Below are 22255 nucleotides of genomic sequence, written 5' to 3'. Positions count from 1 at the left end.
GAAGCTTCAAACTGTTTATGTCATCGAATACATACAAATTCGTTGTACGAATGCATATTTTTCTCTTCAAAAAACAACGTCGTGATAAGTTTAAGGGGGATGTTGCTATGTCTGTGGTTTATGTTACGGTTATTGGATTAGTTGTTTGTGAGGGCATCGCCCTTCGGCAAGCGTCGGAAGCATCGGCCAAGTGTCCGAGAAGTGTTTGCACGCTGGTCCAGAGCCCGCTGTATGTTTAGCTATGTTTGATTAATAAATCATAAATCAATTTACGCTCACAGTCACACCACATGTGTTAGTGGGCGCGCGCGTTTGAGGGAGGACTTCCGTTGCTAGGCCTAATGGTCGCCAATGCCCTATTATCGATGCATCCAACATACACACAGAGTTGCTCTTTTTCTACTCTTCTTTAGTAGCATCGGCATTATATCGATCGATGCTCTTGTTTGGACGGTCTATCATAGACACTGATTTTGTAGGCCCGAAACGTCCCATATCGTGCAGACCCTATCCAACCCACCATCCCTGGTCATCGTCCTCTGATACCAGTTTGGCAGCTTTGGCAGCTGTCAGAACTGGTCAGGATAGCAATTTGATTAATTAACCTACATTCAATTTATTGTCACTTTTAGCAGCCCAGCCGACCTCGTAATCACACGCCAAACGAGATTCGTCCCGCGAGACCTATGGCTGGTCACATTTTGATTTTGTTTTTTTGCGTCAACAAACACGTACATCAAACAGGGGAAAATCATACTGCTTTTAGATATCGCTCAAACTTCCAAAAGCCCATCAAACAAGGCTTAAAAGGTTCTCCGTGTCTCTTCGCTTTCCAGTACCAGTGGTCCAGCAGTTCGGGACACTCATTTGCGTAACTAATTGATGCGAAAGAATATTTATTCACTTTTTACTCTACGACCTCCCATAAGCCTTGTTTTCGTGAAACTCTTTGAACACCAAGGAAGTGAACACATTTTCCCACTACCCAAACGAGTAGAAGCGATCTCGTTCGATATCGTTCGGTGCCAAATTTGTCCGTGGGCCTTTTTTTACTTTTAATTTAGCAAAGGAAAAAGAGACAGAAAAAAGGACAAGTTAGCTTTAAAAGGCTCTAAACGAGGCGTATCCCTCATTTGCGTACTCACACGAGCAACTCACACGAAGGTCCTTGCCCTGCGAGAACCTTTCGATATTAATGAATGCGCCGTACGGTTCTCTTCTGTGTTTGAATTCGATGATCGAGATAAACCGGTGATGATGAGGCAGTTTCTAATCCTTCGTGGGGTTTAATTACCAGCAGACGAAAAAAGTGAACTTTCGGATAAGCTCTGGGTCGATTATCTACCCATTGAACTTTCGGGAAGCGAAAGGTGTACACTGCTTAAGCTTAAATCGGTTGAGCGTGGGGGATTATTGAAATTTTCCTTGAATCTATTTTTGAGGACTTCTAATGAAATTAAAGCTTCTTTGGTTGTGTAAATTTGTGTAATAAATAAAGCCAATTATCAAAGTGAATTATGAGATCAAAACATCGCATGTTCTCCTCTTAATAAACACCTTTCAACGCCTGTATAGAAAAATTCCAGCAACTCTTAACGCCTCATCAAGAACACTTATTGACCATTTAACAAAATGATTCTTTATTTATCGTTAGCAAAGATTAATCTTCTTCGATTTTACCTGTGATTTGAGGACCTCAGTAAACGCAGGTAGCATATAGTTTTTCTCGCTACATATATTCATATCCGCGACCAAATAAATTGCACAAGACCCCAGAAGGCCCATCCGGTGGGCGAAAGTGATTTGTTTCCCGGTTCGAAAAGAATTCCGTGTTTCATCCCATTTGATCCTTTTACGGCAATCGAAGTACAAAACCCGCCAGTCACGCATCGGGCAAAATTCACTGCACGATGAATAAATTCGTTAAACTCCCCGGAAAGTCAAATACTGCTCGATTCGAGGCACGTCCGCAATACTTAACATGGCTCCCACCGAATAATGGAGGCAAAACGCTATTGATTTAGGCCCGTTTTACCGGAATTCGTGATTGCGTGGCTTATGTAAGTCGGAAGCTGTTGTTATTTTGGCCCGGTGAGCCGTGGAACTGACGATGAAACTCGGGTGAAAGTGGGAGTGAGCGAACGTGAAAATTGCATCGAAAGCTTAGGGTATCCTGAGAAAATCCTGATGGATAAATCAAATTATCGATCATGATAGGGAAAAGCGAGCTACCCGTGTTGTTCATGTGCGGAAACAATCGACCGGAATCCTATTCAGGATGTTATTGGTATTGAACGTGGGTTTAATTTGTTTCCACTAACTTTATTACAATCTTTTTAGTGTTTGTCAATAAATACAGTTTTAGTACAGTTTTAGTATATTCTGTATGAGAAACACTAAAATACTGACATCATCCTTAATTCATCTTAAGAAAACCATCTAATCATGAACTACCAGGCGTCTCCATCGACCATCCGAACAGAAATATCCTCACGTTTTCCACGCTAACAAGCAAGACATGAAGCCATCACCATTCGTTTCTCTTTTCCAGCTAATGAACTAACTCAATGATAACATTTATTGGTAAAATTATACCTCTCCATTAATTGGCGAAACTCACACCCAACCCTAATGCTCACCTTGACTCACGCATGAGTGACTTCACCATCCATCATTGTTGCTTTGTTGTTAGATCGCTATCACGCAACAAGACCAGCGTTAATCACATGGCCAATAATGAGAGCGCATGTAGCCAAACGAACCCACACGAACTCCTTGAAGGAAAAATATCCTCACAACACAAAAATAGCACTTGAAGGCGATCAACAAGGACTGGTAGGAACGATAACGAGAAGAAGAAGTGAAACTTACTCACAGCAACATCACCGGTACGAGCTTTAAGCACCACACCATAGCTACCACTATTAGCTTGAAGCGGATCTCGAGTGTGCTCGTTAGCCGGGGCGCTTAGCCGAGTCTTTTCCGTTGCCCGATGATCCTTAGCACCCTTGCTTAGCTGAAGAAGCATCGACCGTTTCAACATAAGCACCAGCTACATAAATACATTATCGTGGTTTCCTCGCCTGGAGTTTCCTCTCTTTTCATTGATTCCTTCTGCTTCTTCCCTTAGCGTTCTTTCGCTGAAGGACGATATTTGTCCGCTTGATTCGGTAACAGTCTTAATAGGATAAATCATTCCACCGAATTTGGTCCAAATGTTTGGAATCATGATTAAACGAACAAGCATCATTGGTGTGGATGAAGCGGAGGATTGATCTGAAGGACAGAAACACACATTGGGCCTTAAATTCTCTGTGCTCAGTCATTCGTGTGAACTGTTCCTGGAAGGTTTATATTTATCTTGCCAACTTTACTAATCAATGAGCTGTTAAAATATTTTGTGGGATGTATAAAATACTTAAGAGCAAATATTTGGTATAATCTGGTGTTACATCATGGTTTCACAGTATTTTCCACCTCGCGCTTTTGTCTGCCTGACTGTCATTTTGACCGATTTTCCAGGAATACTTAAAAATACGATGAAATTTATAAAAAATTATTGCCTTCCGATGGGAAAACAATAACTTTAGCAAAATGAATAAATCACAATCACGCTACATAACTATCAATTCCATCCCATGACACGAAACGAAACCCCATTAGTTAGTGAGAACAGTTTTGATGAGCCGAAACGAAACAGATTTATGACCATCGAGCACGAAAGCAATTACAGCAAATATGATTGGAACATTTTTCTTTCCTTCTCACTGTCACAGACCGGGAACTCACAAAGCCTCAATGAACATCATGCATCGTATGTATTATTTTACAATTAACCATCGGGCACCAGTTCAATTTACCTATCAAAACAACAAGCCTTTTCAACCGGTCAGCAACCGCACAACACACACACGCCAATGTCATGTCTCCGATTGTTTTACAAGCTTAATGAACATATCAACCACAACCTATAGAGAGCAAAACGTGGGCGAAAAATAACACAAACAGGGTAATAATAGTGATCAGAGAGGATTATAATCCGGAAAGAGGAATAAAAAACTCTAGAGATTGCTTTAATAACAATGTCTCGCTGGAAAGTTTACACATTTCAATCATCTGTGAACAATTATTGGGTAAAATAGTTTTATTAGGGTATTTTTATTGCGCTCGCTGTAATACACAAACTGGGCCCAATTAATTGCCGTATGAATATTCATTATCTTCAATTCCAACTGTACTTTAAATGCTGGAATCGTTAAATAGGGCGACTGAAATCGTTCTTGGATAGCTCTGAGCAACGTTCTGTTGCATGAAATTCAAGATAAGTTATGTGTTTCCAACGGGAATGTTTGGTCAATCGATTCAATCAGGTCAATCGGTATAATTCATGATCCAACGTATTGTTTTGTAAGTAAACAGACTGTCCTAAGTAACCTATCCTATCCTATCCTGGCAATCATCAATATTCAGACACATCACCAACACTTCACAAGCATTTGAGCCAGTGTTTCTTATATAAATCTTCAACAAGTTTCTGTTTCGATTCGTTGCAGGTTTTCCGTGCTGTTTTACAACATCCCTGTGTGATCCTGAGGGAAATCAATTGGAATACAAGAAGCACACTTCGAAACATTTGCTTCTCAATTCTAGTGAAGGCTTAATCTATGATGCTTCAACCCATCTCCATATTCTTCGGCCTACAAATAGTAACCAAAGAATGTTCAAACTGCAGAGCATCCTTTCGCCGGAAATTCTGGAACAAACACGGATCAACTGTTCGGTGGACGATTGCACTTAAAAAAGGACTGCAAGGATGAACGAATGAAACAAACACACGAAACTCCCCATGGCAACGTAAATAAGGGTTTCTGGTTATCCTTGACCCTCGCTTGGAAGGATTGTCGGTAAAACCGGGAAACCAACCAACAAAGCACCATGCGAGTAAACTTTGGTTCAAAGGATAATTGAAGTAATGTAGCAGAAGCACAAGAGAAGAATCTTCTGGCGAAATAGGCGAATGATAGAAATTAGACCAGAATACCCGATTGAGTCCAGAAAGTGTTGTGGGACTAAAACTTTTTTCCGGATATCGTAATGAGACACAAATTCGACACACAAACCAACCAGCAAGAAGAGGTGTATGTTGCTTTTCTACCAGAAGGACCACATTTCCATGCATTTTCATACCAATGAGAGGATTTTTTGTGAATGTAAATTATTCACAAGCCAATGCACATTGCTTAAGGCTGTCATTTTATGTGAAAAGGCCGTTTCTAGCATGTACCATCCTTCGACAAAATGCCAAGGGATGCTTTTAACCTTTTCCATAGCAACCGTAACACTTGGCAATCCGATGCACCTGGAAGATAATCCGTTCGCTCGTTGCTAGCTTGTTTCTCATTTTCCCTCTACTTCCACTCCACAACCAAATGATCGTCGAAAGGGTTTGCCATTGTTTTTTTTTTATTGCGCTACTTTCGACCTTTCTTGGGTCTGCTGTAAGAAGCCATGAGCTTTCAATGCTATTGATAAGATTGGCTACATGAAGATAACATTGATGTGGTCGTGTCTGGATTGTTCTTGTGGTTACTGACAAGAGTTTGGAAAAGTAACAATTATTATCATTTTAACACTATTTTGCTTCTAAAATAGGCAACTTCTAAGTGTGATCAGTGTTTGGAAAAATGTGTTCTATGTGTCTATAGTGAGTGAAAAGCCACCAGAGTTATGATAGAAAGTAATTCAACACTTGAAATGGTGCTAAATGTAATACGTTTTAACTGAAGTGTTACGAAAAATTGATACACAGTGCCATTCACACAACATTGAGCCGCGTTCCTTCGACAACTATACCGTGTCAACCCTGGTCAACACAAAATGACCGATATTAATCGCACCAAACAGAGCTATCTGTACAAACACAACGGAAAGATCGATCCGCAATCAGCGCAAACCCCATCGGTCCAGCACTCTACGGGCTCGAACACAAACGAACATGGACGTGCGGTCGGCAATGGCGCTGGCACCGACATCAGCTCGGGCGGTTCGTTGAAACGCAACAATAGTCATCATCAGCGATTGAAAAAATCCAACACAAGCACTCTGGACAGAAGCACTAATGGGCCTGTGGAGTACGGAGCGGATCGAACGGCGGGCAGCGGTAGCTTCGGCCATCATCAACAGCAACAACATACCGGAACGACCTGTACGAGATCCGGCGCCGGTTCCGGTCTAGCCAAGAGCTGGTCGAAAACATCCAGCAGTAGCACCTCTCAATCGGCGTCTCATGGCCCAGCGGAACAAATGCAGCACACTCTCGATACAGGCAGCAGTGGTCGACCTCCGGGGACAAATTTAGCACCCACCACCAAAACGGAAGCCTCGCTCAGTGACGATTTTAAACGCTTCCACGCGCTCCGCAACAGCTACGGTGGCAAATCCAATTTAAATGTAAATAACACCGATCACATGATAAAATCGCAGGTCCTGCTTCACCAGCAGAAGCTGCGCGAGTACTCTCGACAACTTCCAACACATCAACAGCAGCAACAGAACCGCGACAACGATAGCTACTCAACCTGCTCTTCGTCCCAGTCGGACTACCAACACCCTCAGCAACCACAACAGCAGCAGCAGCAACATCAGCAAAATCATCGCCACAAGCATCACACTCACTATCGTGTGCATCAGCATCAACACCATCAGCAGCAGCAGGCTCAACCCCACAATGTCCTGCCGACTCAGTCCATCTATCCCATCTCTGCCACGGTAGCCGCAACGGCCACGTTGACGCGCGCCTGTGGTAGCGGTGGTGGAGGTTCGATATTGAAAAATGCCACCAACAGCAGCCATCAGGATCCGGCCGGGAGTCGGAACAGCCTCAAACGAGGTCCGGGCGGATTAAGCACCCTGTCACTGTGTAGCTGCGACGTGGAAACGGAGGTAAGTGAGTCATTATTACAAGAATTTCCTTCTCTTCCGTTGTTTTCCCTCCGTGTCCCGTGTCCTTCTGTCCCTTTTGCTTTCGTCCATTTTCATCAAACGTTGGGTTGACATCGGTAGGCCAGTGAGACATGAGAGAGGTGGATGAGAAAGAAATGACCGATATGGTTTGTTAATCATTGACGTTCGCTTTGATACCAGCTTTAACAAAGTAGGATGAGTCTTCATGGTTTTTCTCTTGGAATATGAGCTAAGATAGAAGAAACCTGATGCACATAGGCTATTGTTTTACCTGCGTTGCTCAAATGACGCACAGTGCAAATGAAAGACTGTGATTTATGAGTTTCTTTCGAACAATTCACGCTAGGAAGTCCTATTCGCCATATTAAAACGAAACTCCATTAAGACGTTCCAAATAATCTGTTGTTTAATCTTTCACGATCTCATAAACACATCCTACTTCGTGGATTATAAAAATTAATGTGTTTCTGAACACGCGGAAATCTCTGGATCATTTTCTAATCTTCTTAATCGTGGGAAGGTTTTATTCGACTGCACAAAGTAATGCCACGAATTCGTCTATTTTTAGTCGATAATCGCTTTCATCGGGTCAATCGCATTTATATAAGACATCGACTAACACTTCGACACTGACCACCAAGTAAAACCGCCCCCTAACAGGATGAATGGTTGTAGAGCCACGGAAAAACAAGAGTCCAGACATCTCGCATCTGACCTGATGACTTCTTTCGCCATCAGCAGACGACAGGTCGGTGGAATGGGAGTTTGTAATTAATTTTCTTAATCACATTATCATCATACTTCCGGCCATGAAACTCCCCCAGAAAATAACACTGAGAAGAGAGTGAGGACGAAACATTACGCTGATATTGCCCATCGGCAGCTGTTGGTGTGTCAGAAGAAGGAAAGGCCAAGCGCTGAGCATGTTGGAAATGTATAAGTAAGCGAAATGCTGAGAAATGAAATTGAAGAACACGCGAACGAAATGCGACTTCAAGCTACCGGCGCCAATGGATGGGAGTTCTTCAAAAGCCCTAGCTTTGTGGGAGATAAGAAATGGAATAAGCCTGATTAAACATTTCAGCTTATCGCGTGAGATTCAAATTGAAAATCCATCTTTCAACGTTCTCGGGAGACGGAGTGGTGTTATTGCTTTCTCAAGGACGTCGATCAGACCGATTCCTTTGCATTCCAGATTGTTGTGTTGGTGTGAATACGACCTAAAATAGACGATGACCTTTAATGATTCTTTTCTCAGGTCAAGTTGATGAGACAGAAGAAGTAGCTGTCGTGGTGGTGGTGCTTCAAATCATCGTTAAGATGTTTTCGTTCCCTGGAGGTTAAACATTAACTTGTGAAAAGCTTTTCTTGGAGTATAAACAGTTGTTGGATGTAATTACTTTTACCAGTTAGCAGTTCTCAAGTTGGTGCAAAACGTTCGTTACGTCGTTAAACACATATTTATGTTCTACAAAGCTATCAAAGCCTAAAAACTTCTGCATATTGAATGATCAAAGTAAGTAAATCTTAACCTCCAGCATTCAAAACAGTGGAAAACGTAACAGAATTCCGAATTTGAGCTCTTCAATCATCATTGATTACGTTCTTTGATGAGCAGCATACACTTTTAACACCAAAAGCATCATGAAATTGATCTCTTCAAGTGACTTCATTGCCTACCAACACTTCATACTCTCTCCTTCCTGATATCGATACGCTTTCATGGGGGCACATTCCAATGATTTTGGTTACTTGTTATCATCACTAAAGCATTCAGGATCAACTCTCAATGATCGAAATCAAGCTCACAATCACACAAATTGACCAATAACCATGCCTAATGGTATCGTTCACACATCAAAAACATCTTCTTTAGAGATAGACTTTCGGGCATTGGACGATACAGCTGATGATGCTTTACTCTACCAATCTCGTCAGATCGTTCCATCCAACACTCTGGTGGAATAGGAAGTGTGAATGTGTGAAAGTGTCACTAATACGGTCGCCTAATCTATCATGCCAATGTTAAAGCTGGCATTTTGGGCTACCCAATTAGCTCTTACTTTGGTATGTTTGTCCGACGTCATTTGAAAGTTTGGTTGCCTTTATGTCCACTAAAGCGTTCGGCACAGACAGACGGCTCCGGGGATCCATGCCTTTCTCAAACCCATTACATTATCCTAAGTTACTGCACATTACTCTCACCATTTTATCTGCTCGATAGGACTATTTCCAAACCAATTTCAGTCTCTTCTCCGATTTCATTCACTTCATCCGCTCCGATTCCACACTTTGTTCAGTTCTTATTAGACGTTTCTACTGCACTACACATTATTGTTCTTTTCTTGCCTCCGTATGCTCATGTCGTTCTGTTTCGATTTTCACCGAATCAAATATTTACAGATAATACCGAATCCATTAAGGCCATTATATCAGTACAGCCTGGACAGAAAAAATCCTCGCCAGCACACCTACACGTGTGAGCAGAACGCACAGATTCTGCTGAGGCTGGAAAAGGACCGCCAGAAGAAGTTCGGCTCCATGGGAAAGTTGGTAAGTGTTTATTCGTTTCGTTTCGTTTCGACTGTGATTTTGTTTCCATCCTTATTGGGGGTTGTGCTTTGTGTGGTCGAATCGAACATCACCATATAGAGCTGGGGGATGTTATTGGCGTCTTTATCATGTTTTTGACACCTCACTCTGGTTGCACGATTTGCGTAAGATCTAAGAACGCGAAAATACTTTTGCAACCACACACTGCTTTGGGCTATTTTGGAAGACTTTATAACGACCGTACCGGTCTGGCACCTGTCCAGAATGAACGAACGATTGAAAATACAACGTTCGACGAGATAAAAGCACACTAGATGGTCCTGCAGGCTTTTCGGTGTACTGTAACAACGAATTCCCTCTTCCATAAGATTCCAATAATCGCAAATCGAAAAGAACATTAGACGCTTTTCCACATCTTCAAACACACACGATTCCATGAAAATGGGGAAAACCATACAACCCATTCTACCAAGTGTTCGAATGACTAGAGAATTGCTTTGAATTCAACAGACTCGAAGCTAAACGGCCCATTTTCAACTGTTTCGGGAGCCACAGCAACATCAACGGATGGCATCAAATTTCAACAATGACAGAAACAATTAGCTTTCTCCCCATCAGCATCAAAATAACAAATGACGCTAGGGCAAGCGTGGGACGCCTGCTCGTCAACAAGTTCTGAGGGAATGACAACGACAAAAGGCTTGAGAAAACTAATTTGCTAATGAAAACTCAACCAGCATTTCACCCTCAGCTAGAGCATTTAGCTGAAACGGTTGAAGGTTGCATTTTCTGCTATTTTCCGGGTTGTTTCAAGTTCCGTGAGCAAAGTGAACAATTATGCATAGGCTTTGCCAGAGTTGATTCGGGTGCTATGCGTATCATTTTCGACATACTCTCATGTTGGACGACCTCCCACGACAACCCCGACAACGGCATTGCTAAACTGTTGTTTAATTTCTCCTCAACTCATCAACACCACGACCACAGCTCACCACAACATAAACGACTCACGAGGCCCACAATCACATACACTTCCGAAACCCACAGCTCAAAGTTTTCTTACACCGTGAAAATTGTGCATTAATGCGTCGCTTTCTTCGCTTGTCTACTCTCTTCGCATAGCATCTGGCCACATCAACCGGTGACTTGAGCCTAGCGCCCACCACAGCGACGATGCTACGGCATTCGAGCATAACCGGTGCATCCGTGCCGACGTCATCCGTTTCAACTGCAGCCGGAAAAGTCACCGGAAACGCGTGCAAAGTAGCGGCCAACGTACTGTCGTTTGACTGTCAGCATGGATCGTATCCGAGGAATGATAATTATGCCGAGGTAAGCTTGCACATCATCTAGATGCCATGTTTCACACCGTTTAATATGTGTGGGACCGAAAACATAATCGGAATCACAAGCTTAAAGCAACTAAGCCTGAGAAGTTGTGAGAACTTATCACAAATAATTGTTACATGTTTAAATGAAAATATTCCTAGGAGAACGAAAGTGCTTCTACGTTAAATGAACTTGATAAATCGTTTATCTGTACCGAAATTCTTAACACATTTCGAATCTGGACGAACGAGATATTCACCATTTCCCCCTTATCGTTTCTGCAAAGGTTCCATTTTTCTACTTTCGGCAAAGGTGACAGCTGTCAAGCCCAATCGGGCAAAGTAAAAACATAAACACTTACCCTCTGCTCAGGCTTTAACGTCCATAGGTCATGCTACTAGTTCAGATCCTTTCTAGATCTAAGCTCACATGGACCTAGTAGACGTGTGGGACGAGACCTCGGACGAGTTATTTATCTCCTGTAAAGCAAAAGTAAAATGGAATACAAAACTTTATCGCTTCGGAAAGCAAAACAGCTCCAGAAAAACCCGAACCACTTTCCCTGTTTTAGATCCGCGATCAAAACCAAACGATTTTCCTCGCCCATCTTTCCATGAGTGAATGTCGTCGATGGCTACTTCCGGTCATAAATTATTGGAAGCTTACCCAGCCGACTTCACTCAGCCCAACCGTTCGTCCGTTAGATTGCAAAACCCATGCTCTCTCTATCTCTCTCCCTTACCGACAGAGACAAAATTTATTGACCATACCATTTTGCGGCCATGGTTTCGGTGTATTATTTATGGAATGTCCTTTCTCTCCAATGAAATGTGAGCGTGGGGTAGGAAATTGCAAATTCTTGTTTTGCTCAGTTCCCAGAGCTAAGCGCCGGGAGTTTGAAGCTCAGTGAGGAGGATTCCGAGCACTAAGAAGGATTCAATTGAGAAAACGTACCGAAGAGCTTTGGTACAAGGTGTGAGGACTTTTCGTTTTCCATCTCCATCCCCGAAGTTTTCGGGGATGGAGATGGAGAATTCCGTTTGCAAATTGGCACTCCATTTTCACGCCCCAGCTGGTCGCAGTTGTTGCATTCCGATAGTATCGGTGAAATTGTTTCCATGCTGCAGTCCCAACCCAACTCTATGGGAGAGAATGGGAATTCCAAGGGTTCGATGGCATTTTGGGACAATTCAGATTTATTGATCAAGAAAAGATATTCTTTTTGGGACGGAGTAGGTTTTATCTGGTTTCCCAGTCCTTTTTTGGGCTATAATAAATTGTTTGTCGTCTATAAGCATACACTTTGTTGGTTGGGATAGAATGGACATCCATCATCTGAAGATAGTATTTCCTTAGAACTTTTAATCCATGACATTGGGTTTCATTTGGTTTCAAATTTACCTCAAGTGCAAAGATTTGGGCTAAGGTTTAACTGGATACTGTTCCAGTGATGAGAAGTTCTTGTGTCAAACTCAATTTTGATATTTTAGATTTGACTGTTTCCCTTAAATTCTGCACAATTTCCACTACAAAATAAAAACATTGAGCAATACGGTCGAGCGTTCACTACACAAGATACATTAGAATGGATTAAGATAAGAGTCGGTCTTACGGAAGGATTCACAGTGAAATAGAAATAAAAACTGCAACTGCGTCGTTTTGCATTCTTTGTATATCCCTTTTGAATAATACCTCACAGCCAAGAGAGCTGCTTTGTCACCGTTAATGGAATTTTTAACGTCCGTTAACGTTTGTTTAAGCAAAAAGTTAAAAGCATTCCTCGTCATTTAATCCACTGCATGTAGTCGTAGAATTGGATACGAAACGTTTCTCATGTTTTCATATCTGATTTTTTTAAGATAATAAAACATGTCACTTTCGTTTTTATGGTAATAAAACATTAAACAGAAAAACTAGAACAGTTTAGTCCACATAGAAAATGATAGAATTATATGAAAGCTTTAACTTCAACACTATTTGCGCACATTTCGGCTTTGATGATGAATCAATTAAAAAAAAAACCTTCACTTATGAATTTTCAACAGCTACATTAATTTATAGGTTAAATTTCCAGGAAAACTCAATTTGCATCGCAAGCTTTCCATTATGCTTTCGGTAGCTAGTTTCCCCCTTTACAGCGTTGTATTAATATCCCAGCAGTGTATTTATATCATTACCACACACCCTGCGAAAGACACACATTGCCGCAGAAAGATTTCTAGTTCTGGATCGTTAACAAGAGTTTTCTTCAGCAACATCATGCATTTTGATTCTTGGACCTACAGAGGCCTCACAATTTCTCATCAACACTCAACACTCAATTCGGAGTAATATGCATCCACATCTGGCGTGTTGAGAGCAATGTTATATGGAGTTCGTTCATGCAATTCCTTCCGAATAAAAATGTTTGACCGATTCGCCGCTCGCCGATTACTTCTTCTACGCTTACGCCAGACCAAACTAAATTATATTTGTTTCACGAGCTTTTTTATTGAATGTCATAAAATGCACTCCTACCAAGACACGAAACGGCACTGCGCTCAGGTCAACATAAAACAGTCCTTCTTCAACGCAGTCGAAACCAAGGAAGGAGAAACAACACAAACAAAATTGTTACGGCTTTGCAATCACAATTTACTACTCTTGCAACACTTTGGATGAGATGAGAGACCTTGAGGTAAACATCAAGAATGTTTCTGAAGAAAACAAATTCCAACAAGATGTTGGAAATAGATCTGTAGAGTTCTTGAAATTTATTGATACGGCTAGGCATTATTTTGAGCAGCTGTACTAAAATGAAAGTTTAGTACGGATCGGGTGTACTTCAAACGCGACTTTAGGAAGGGTTTTGTGAGGTTGGAAACACCTTCAAGGGCAATCGAAAGTTAACTGAAACACACAGACAATTACATGTATATCAATTTGAACCAAAAAAGGATGTGTGAAAGGATATTTATTTTAGATGTTCCTCGTAAAATCAAGTATACATTTCTAAAAAGTCTTGTTCAGTTTGAGAAGTAATGAGATTATCACGCCACTTCATTAAAATAATTGATCGCTTCGTTTTTACAATGCTGGGCCTAGAAACATAGTAAATAAACTTCACCGTCTTACTGCTTCTGAGCCTTTCTAAGCATATTAATAATAACGAAACAGAAAACCTAAAGCAAAGAAGAGCAGCAAAATTAATTTTGATTACAGAAATGCTGAAGCAACATGCTACTCCACTCTGTTTTTCGTAGATCCACTCAATTGACGATCTTTCACTGTCCTTTTCATCCTTTTTTCTAGTACCATAAGATATGTGTTTTAGGCTAGTCCTCGTTAGCATCATGAAGTTGGAGATTTTTTTCTGTTTGTGCTTCTTTTGCATTATCCTTTCAAACCAGCTACCATCAGCCATTTTTCTTCATCAGCAATCAGACACAAATTTAATCACAAAACAAGACCAAACCGAAGGTCCGAAATGGAAAAGAGTCAAAAAGCTTCACGTAAGGTCTCTTGCGAATTTGAGAGCTTGTTAACGGGATAGTCTTGAAACAACGGAAGAATCTCAAAAAGCGAGGAAATTACAACATGCTGCACACACACACAAAATGCTCTTTTGGCGTGAAAAATGACAAACAAGACAAGCGCATACTTCTAGGTTGAGGAACGAATAGGAAATAACGAAAAAAGAATCGCGGTAAAGAACAAAACACATTACAAGAATTGGAGTGTACACCTCTTGTGCGGATGGATAGACAGGACAACACGACACGGCCTACTGTACTGTGGTCTCGCTGTGTTTCATTTCATTCCGCAGCACGGGAAGGCATTTATTCTCTTCATTTCCATTATGGCCCAACGTCATAAATATCCGCTCCATCTGGCGTAGTCAGATCATTTCTCTGCTGCCACTAGCGAAAAGTGCCGTGGTGGATGACGACATTGTTGTGCTTTTCCGGTCTGTTTTGCGGTTTTCCGCGGCCGGGACATTACCATTAGATGCATCTCCGGCCGGTCTTGGATACGATACGGATGCGTTAAATGTGCCACAGCTACCAGTTTGTCATCCCCAACGTTCGCAAAGCTCAGCAGCTGCAACTACACGCTGGGAAAGCTGACTGTTGCAGCAGGGATCAGCGAGAAAAATGAGTTCGCTTCACGTCCGAAGTCATTTATTATGTGATTATGGAATTGTATACATTTTTCGTGTTGAACTAAAGCTGCATAGTCTATTAGGATGCATCCTAAATGCATTTCCGTTATTGTTTGGAGAAGCATACCAGGAAATTCATTCCTTCATTATCATGATGGCGTTCTCAATAATATTCCTGCTTAAAATAGTTCTTACAATTATACTTCTGAACTTCCAAGTATGCGAAACGTGATTTAAGATTTTCCAGAACAATTAGTATACGTCTGCTCTATTCGAATCTCTCTCAGACACACTCCCCTTGTTCATGTTCCACAATCCAATATCAGTTATGCAAAGAATTTGTTGTGTTTGTTGAGCAACATCATATCATCATCATTCTTCCTCGCATCTGCTTGCAGGACGATTCGTACAGTGAAGACTTGATACCACCTCCACCGCCTCCACTCAATCGACGTCCTTCCTACGGTTACGGCTGTGTGGTGCAACCTGTTGCATCCGGACCGGAACCACCACACGCAGACCAGCAGTCAATGTACGAACCAACGTCTAAGCCTTCCTCCAATCCCGCCAACATCGGAAGCTACGGACGTGAAGTCGACGGCCTGATCGGAACCATGAATCAGCCGGATCTGTTCAACTTTGCCTGCAACACAAACGGTTCGCTGAGTGGAACGCTAAAGTCAACACTGAAATCCGCCAAATCGTCGGCAAACGGCAAAACGACTTCCGGCTCATTGGGCATAACCGTCGACGGCAAATCAAAACTGAACGACCCGCTTCCGGTCATGATGGTGGATCTGATGAACGGTAACACAACCGCACCGCTTCCGAATGGGAATGATCCGGCCGGTACGACGAAGCCATATCCGCCTTACTACTTCGATGATAATTATCTTCATCACCACTACTACTACCGGAATGGTGAGGATCGGTCCGGAGAGACTGGGTCGGACGTACCGCTGAAGGAAGCGATGGATGCAGGGCAGCTTTATCTCTACCATCAGCATTACCACCACCATCACCCAGATTCGGTGCCTGGTGGATACATTCCTAACTACGATGCACTGAATCTCCCCGCCAAGTACAACACGATCGGAGCAAACGGAGATTTGCCACTGTCAGGGCACTTTTCGGGGTTGGGCGGCGGAGTATTCGGGCACCATGCCAGCTCCTGTAACATCAATCAGTACTCTGGGTCGGCAAAAAGCAACCTCATCGCTTCACACAACCATCCCTTCTCCAACTCGATCAGCAACTTCAACTTCAATCCCTCGCAGTACTTCGGTTCGGGGCTGGAACCTGCTCCCGGTACCACCATCATTCCTGGTGGAGTGATGGGTGGCGTGATGGGAGGTGGGGATGGTTTTCCTTCCACCTGCAGCCTTAATGGAACACCCAATAAGCAGCAACCACACCCTTGGAAACATCGCCAATGTCCGAGTCGTGGCTCGAGTAGCACCGGTTCTGGATCATCGAGTAAGTATTTTGCGAGAAGAATGTAGTCTTGATAATTTAAACTAGTGGAGGTGAGAATTGTAGTATGTGAAGAAATGATAAGATTCAATATTTGATTCCACTTTCTGGGACCTACCAAGAAGTTTGCTTAAGTACTAACCCGAGTGCCGTTTATCGGAAGATTGCTTTATTAAACCTTTTTCAACCACGGCTTGTTCACATTGCGTGCGGTTTTGGACGTCATTCTCCCACCGGAATGATTTGAGGTTCGCCCATCATTAATATCCGGTAAGCCAGCCCCACCACTAACAAACGATACGAAATTAACACAACTTTGCGTTTGCATTTAAATAGTTGTGGTGTGCGACTGTTGAAGGAGCTTTTTGGCTTGAATCACACCGTAATGATTTGGTGGGCCACCGGAGAGTTTACTATAATGGCTTTGCAATACAAGGCGCCAAACTAACCACAATAGACACCGAATGGTAGAAGTTGTTCTCAGCAGAGTAATGATGAGGTTGATGTTTGCCAGAAGGAGCACATTTAAATTTCTAATAAATTATTCATCATGCAGAAAACTCGGGCTAGCACAAACATCGCAGGGTAAGCAACTTAAACTCATTCTCTTACTGCGACGGTACGCTAGGTTGTTGTTAAATTTTCACTGGACATGTTTTCTGGAGCTGAGGGTGATGGAGAGGAAGTTATGTTTAACATTTATCTCCGTCAAAGAGTGGACCTAGCGTACTCGTGCCCCATAGTTTACAGCTAATGAATGTTCTGTGGGTCGTGCATTGGGATGTCTGGATTTGGTAAATCTGTTGCAGCATAGCCCTTGAATTACTGAAAATGTTTTCCTGAGGAGTCCATCTATCGCCATCCTGAGCATTTCCAACCAAAAAATCCTACAAAATCAACCCTAAAGTACGTTAAATGTTCGCTCTGAAGTAGGCAAAAAGTGTGTGAGATTAAGTTGAAGTAAGAAGAAGTGAATGCTGCAACGATCCCGGACGTCAAAAGGACGCAAATTAACATCGTTGCAATTTAGTTTCCTACCCTTGCAACACTCACCCCGACGTACATTCCTCTTGACAAAACTGAAACTCACTCTTCCTCTCGAAAGTTTCCCCATTGGTCCACCACTTTAGCCTTGAAGTTAGAACACTTTGTGCAACAAATAAATGCTAATCAGCGCTGCTAGTGGGATGCAGAGCAACCGAGTCGCTCCATCGCACGGAACGCCGGAACTGGTGATGACAGCACGACATGGCCGCCGCACAGCATGGAATCATGAAGAGCAGGGAGTTGCACATTTTATCTTTCTTCGGTGGGTCTCCTAAAGCGCGTAATGGCCCTCCGGCACGTCCAGGGAGCAAAGCGATAATTCTTCAAGCAAACAAAAACATTGCATTTTAACAGAGTGCTCTCGATCTCGCAGCTGGATCTAGTGTGTTTCTTGCGCTGATAGTCAAGAATTTGCCTGCACTCTAACAAGGCTAAAGTGGATTAATTGCATTTCGTTAAGCGACAATGTATTTTAGCACAAGTAAACAAGGCGAATCGTTTGGATGCTTGGACATGAACCGGTCCAGCAGAAAGGGATATAGTACAAACAGAAGCTAGGATTGTGTCTTATAAAAGTATATTGCCACCTGCTACATATGCTTCCATGTCTTGACTTTTACAAACTTGTGAGGATTTTTATCTTCTAACATAAAAATGTATTACAAATTAAATTTTACATCTCTCCCGTTCATGTTTGACGCATTATTCTTCACTTCATCGTGATGTTTTCTACTCATCAATCACAAGCTATGAAGACTTTCATTTGCCAGTGTCTGCCATTTCTCATCTATCTTCGTAAAAATAAACTTTCCACTATCTTGTCCACCAATGCTCCAAGATAGTTATTGAACGATAGAAAAACTAATCAAACAACACAACGTTGCCTCCTTCGCCTTAGAATGGGATCTTCCTTCGAGACAGTGGCTTGCGGTGACCTCCATATTGTTGATTGCCGGAGCAGCCGGAGTGGCCGTCCCGCTCGCCCTAAAGGTTTCGTCCGGTGTGCCCCTCGAGGAACGGCTGCAGGTGGCTACGCAGCTGCTCGACACAGTGCCTTTAATCGATGGTCACGACGATCTACCGTGGAACATACGGAAATTCCTACACAATCAGCTGAACGATTTTCGGTGAGTAAAATGCTGCTCTTCCCAGATAACGAAACGGGAGTGCGATTGGACCGTCACACTCTGTGTCCAATTAGTAACTTTTTCCATTTAGTCCGACTTGTCCGTGTCCAAACAAGACTCTCGTGCTTACAATAGTGCTTCGAATTTTAGTTTATTTTGCTATGATTTAAATTCCTTTTCCAACACAATTTTATTTATCCGATTAATATTAATTTATTAAATTAACTTTCCTCGTTTTTCTGCGCATTACGTCTACATTTCCATCCAGCAAACCCGATACGAAGCAAAACATTTCTTGTACCGAATTTATTGAACCAATAACTTATCCTTATACCCGCGCATCGACACGCCATGAAAGAGGGAAAATGTTAAACCCATTAACACGGCCACCGGTACAAAACAAGCGAGGACCGTGTGGCTGTTGATTGAAAAATAATGTAAATTAATCTCGCTCTCGCTCCTGCTCGCTAAGAAGCTTATCAGGCACGGCAACGCTGATGCGCCCTTACGCAACCCAATGTGCCCACGATGGCGTAGCAAGATAAAAATCAAAGTGAAAAAGGGCAAGCTGTTGTAAATGAAATTGAAAGAAGAGCAAACAAGAAAAAAAGCGACACAACTGGAAAATGGTCCACCATTGCTCGCTTGCACGGGTTGAGGCAATGCAAATTACCTTATTCCGCAACAGCACCAGCACAGGTCCCGATGTTTGGGCCGATGAACCGGAAGCAACCCCTGCCTGCCATCACCACACGCTTGATGAGAAGCCATTTTATCGAACTTCTTCGACCGTGTCGTCACTTTTTTCCACTTTACCTTTCTTCGCTTGTTTACTCTTTCTTGGTTGTGGCATACTGCTTTAAAAAAGCTAAGGTTTACTGCGGCACGGATCATTTTCCACTTCAACGCTCCGGCGCACCACAGTATTTCAAAGCATGGAAATATTAATTTACCCTCCATGGATTCGTTAAATGAATTCCCAATCAATAGGGGGAAATTCCCGACGAAAGACGTGTCTGAAGACTGCGCTTGCCGGTGTGTAGCTCATTCAATTAATTGGATAATGTTAACCTTTGCACGAAATGAGATCGCCGAACTGCCTTTGTCGCTTCTTTATTGGATTTGAAACTGGCCAGAGATAAATTACTTACATCATTGTTACAAGTACATCCTAAGATTAGGCTCTAATCAATAAAAGTTTACCACGATTAGAATCACTTTTGCTTTGCACCTTTATTGCTGCTGGGAAATCGTTACCTGTCTAGGGCCATCCAGCTTAATCTAGATTGCAATCATTAGCTGCACCATGCGCAAATCGCCTTTTGCTTTATGTCATCAAGATAAAGAACTAAGAGTTCACAGGCCGTGGAACACTGGCCACCGGTTAGCTTAGCACATGAAAATAGTTCCATCCCAGTTGATGGTAACGAACTAATTGAAGGGTAAAGAGCTGTGGAGTTTTCCATCAGAATTAATTATATTGAAGCGTGTCAAGTGTTCTTTGAGATTGTGTTATCAACAAATGCTGTGAGCTTAAAATACGTTTGTGCTTATGTTGTTCAGGAGATGCCACTTTCACGAAGATTTTCATGTTCAAATGCATGAAAGTGTTCATTAATTATTAAGGCACTTTGAATTTACGTCCAATTTCTCCCTCTGCTCTAAACAAATCGTAAAAGCTTACGAAAACTATCAAATTCGTTCATTAATCGATGCCCTGTGCATTTACTGTGCCCGCGGGATTTGCGACATGACTCTCCCATCGTTTAGCCGTTTCGAGCAATTCAGATGCACCGAACTATGCGGCTTACGGCTAGGTAATTGTCTTTTTTTGCATTATTACCGGGTTTGCCAAAATTTGTCCCTTGTCGAACGGTTGAACCGGGAAGCATCCTTAAAAATAGAATTTCACTCCATTCGAACGATTCAAACCCGGTCGCACAAAATAGAATGCACTCCCGATGAATGGAGCCCCGGATTACGCGGGCTTCTTTCTAATCTCGTGCAACTTCATTCGATCCTCACGCCATAATTATAGCTAAAGCGCTCCATAGAGACCATAAAAGATAATTAAGCGATTACTCACGGTTGGTTGGAAGTGGACCATAGACGTCTACTCCAGCGGGCGGATCGTTAAACACCTACCATCTGAAATGGTAAAAAAGGATGGAAGTTAGTCCAGACTATCGAACGCAATATCATGCGGTAAGAGCCATTGTGGTTGCATGGTTGCTTTTGCCCAGCTGAAATCGGACCGAAATTCACTTATGCACTTCACAACGGCGCCGATGGAGAATGGAGCGTGTCCTTGCTCTGTTCGACCACCATGCGCTAGCGCTAAACACAGTGGTAGTGCTTGTTCGTTTTTGAAATACTCATCGTATTTTCTCATCAGGTTTCTTCGCACGGTGAGGTTTGCGATTTAGGCCGGCACCTGTCTGGTCTTACGAAATGCTGCGAAAGGTACGGATGGGATTAGATTTTTGGTTTTCAATCGTCCTATCTCTGTGACTCTTGAAGCGTGTTCGAACTCCTCTCAGGGAAGCGTATCACAGGATAGAGCCTTAGTGCATTTGTCAGATAAAATTGCTCAAAAGCAGGAACGAATCATGACATTGGCGTCCACCTAATGCCTTGATTTACAAATCCCTTGTATTTCTAAACTATGGCTTTTTAATTTAATTTTTACAAAAGCGCAGAACACAATCAATTATCAGAAAGCTAATTTTATGATAGTTTTAGTCTTTAAATTGTAGTATTCCCAAATACTGCAGCACAATTATTATCTACTAGTCTGTAATTAGTTAATTGCTACCAGACAGATGCAATTAGAACGATTCTACGCCCATTTAATTTGCATCAGTAATTAATTCGATTTATCACCTCGCAACAAGTAACACAAAGCACATTTTAATGCACTTTTTCACTATTTGCCCATCTAATCACACCTCTGGCGAAACGAGAAGGGGTCGTCATCACACCACGCAAACGCTTTGAATAACCACAGAAACTTAACCATTTCAAGCATCGCATTCCTTGTTAAGCACTCACTTCCTACCCAACAGATTCTGGAAGCTGGAAAAGAGCTTCGTTTGATAGCACGGTTTTAGAAAACGTCGACGAAAGTAATGAAAATTTATTCATCATCCCTTGCTGCTTCTTCTTGACACAGGCAACCGTCAAACCGTTGCTCGTCGCACAATAGAACGTTTTCCTATGCCCCTTTTTTCGACTCGGCTCGATTCAATCCCACGGGAAGTCTGCAATAATAGAAGACAAGAACAAACAGGCGAACAGATTGCTGTGAGAGTTCCGAATAGCAGAAGGACCGACAAATTGGAGTTGAATCCTAACCTAATTTCCTTCTGGAACGCCCACGGCGTTTTTGTGGACACAGCGCGACTACTGCTTGATTTCGTTAGAGTGCATGTCCAATTAAAAGCGGCACAAATAAGCATCCAAATCACAACTTTTAGTTTATTTATTTTAAGTACAAAAACTCTGCCCGATTTGATGGCGCTCGTGGGTTTTGTAACAACATCAGATTGTCCTAGGGGGTATTTTCCTTTGTTTCCCTGACTCGCTTCACTTTACCGAGGCGAACCTTGTACTAAAGCTTAAT

The 22255-nt window shown here is 42.4% G+C and overlaps 3 protein-coding genes across 4 annotated transcripts in view; 2 read left to right on the top strand and 1 right to left on the bottom strand.

The window, feature by feature from the left end:
• Positions 1-22255, top strand: part of LOC126563728 (serine/threonine-protein kinase Tor) — a 236255-nt gene that overhangs the window by 124138 nt on the left and 89862 nt on the right. The window lies entirely within an intron of this gene.
• On the top strand, positions 5873-18637 carry LOC126564057 (uncharacterized). Its single transcript, XM_050220969.1, has 5 exons — positions 5873-6942; positions 9367-9516; positions 10639-10848; positions 15385-16462; positions 18405-18637. Exons 1-5 carry the CDS (start codon positions 5878-5880, stop codon positions 18635-18637), a joined length of 2736 nt encoding a protein of 911 aa, XP_050076926.1. The 5' UTR covers positions 5873-5877.
• The window catches only part of LOC126565594 (mediator of RNA polymerase II transcription subunit 11), a 103763-nt gene continuing 95707 nt past the window's right edge, over positions 14200-22255 (bottom strand). The window contains exon 3 of the mRNA XM_050222786.1: positions 14200-14209. The gene's annotated coding sequence lies outside the window, so the exon portion shown is untranslated. The remainder of the gene's footprint in view (positions 14210-22255) is intronic.

Source organism: Anopheles maculipalpis, chromosome 3RL (genome assembly GCF_943734695.1).
Source record: "Anopheles maculipalpis chromosome 3RL, idAnoMacuDA_375_x, whole genome shotgun sequence".
Classification (NCBI taxonomy): Eukaryota; Metazoa; Arthropoda; class Insecta; order Diptera; family Culicidae; genus Anopheles; species Anopheles maculipalpis.
This window is presented reverse-complemented; position numbering and strand designations above follow the sequence as displayed.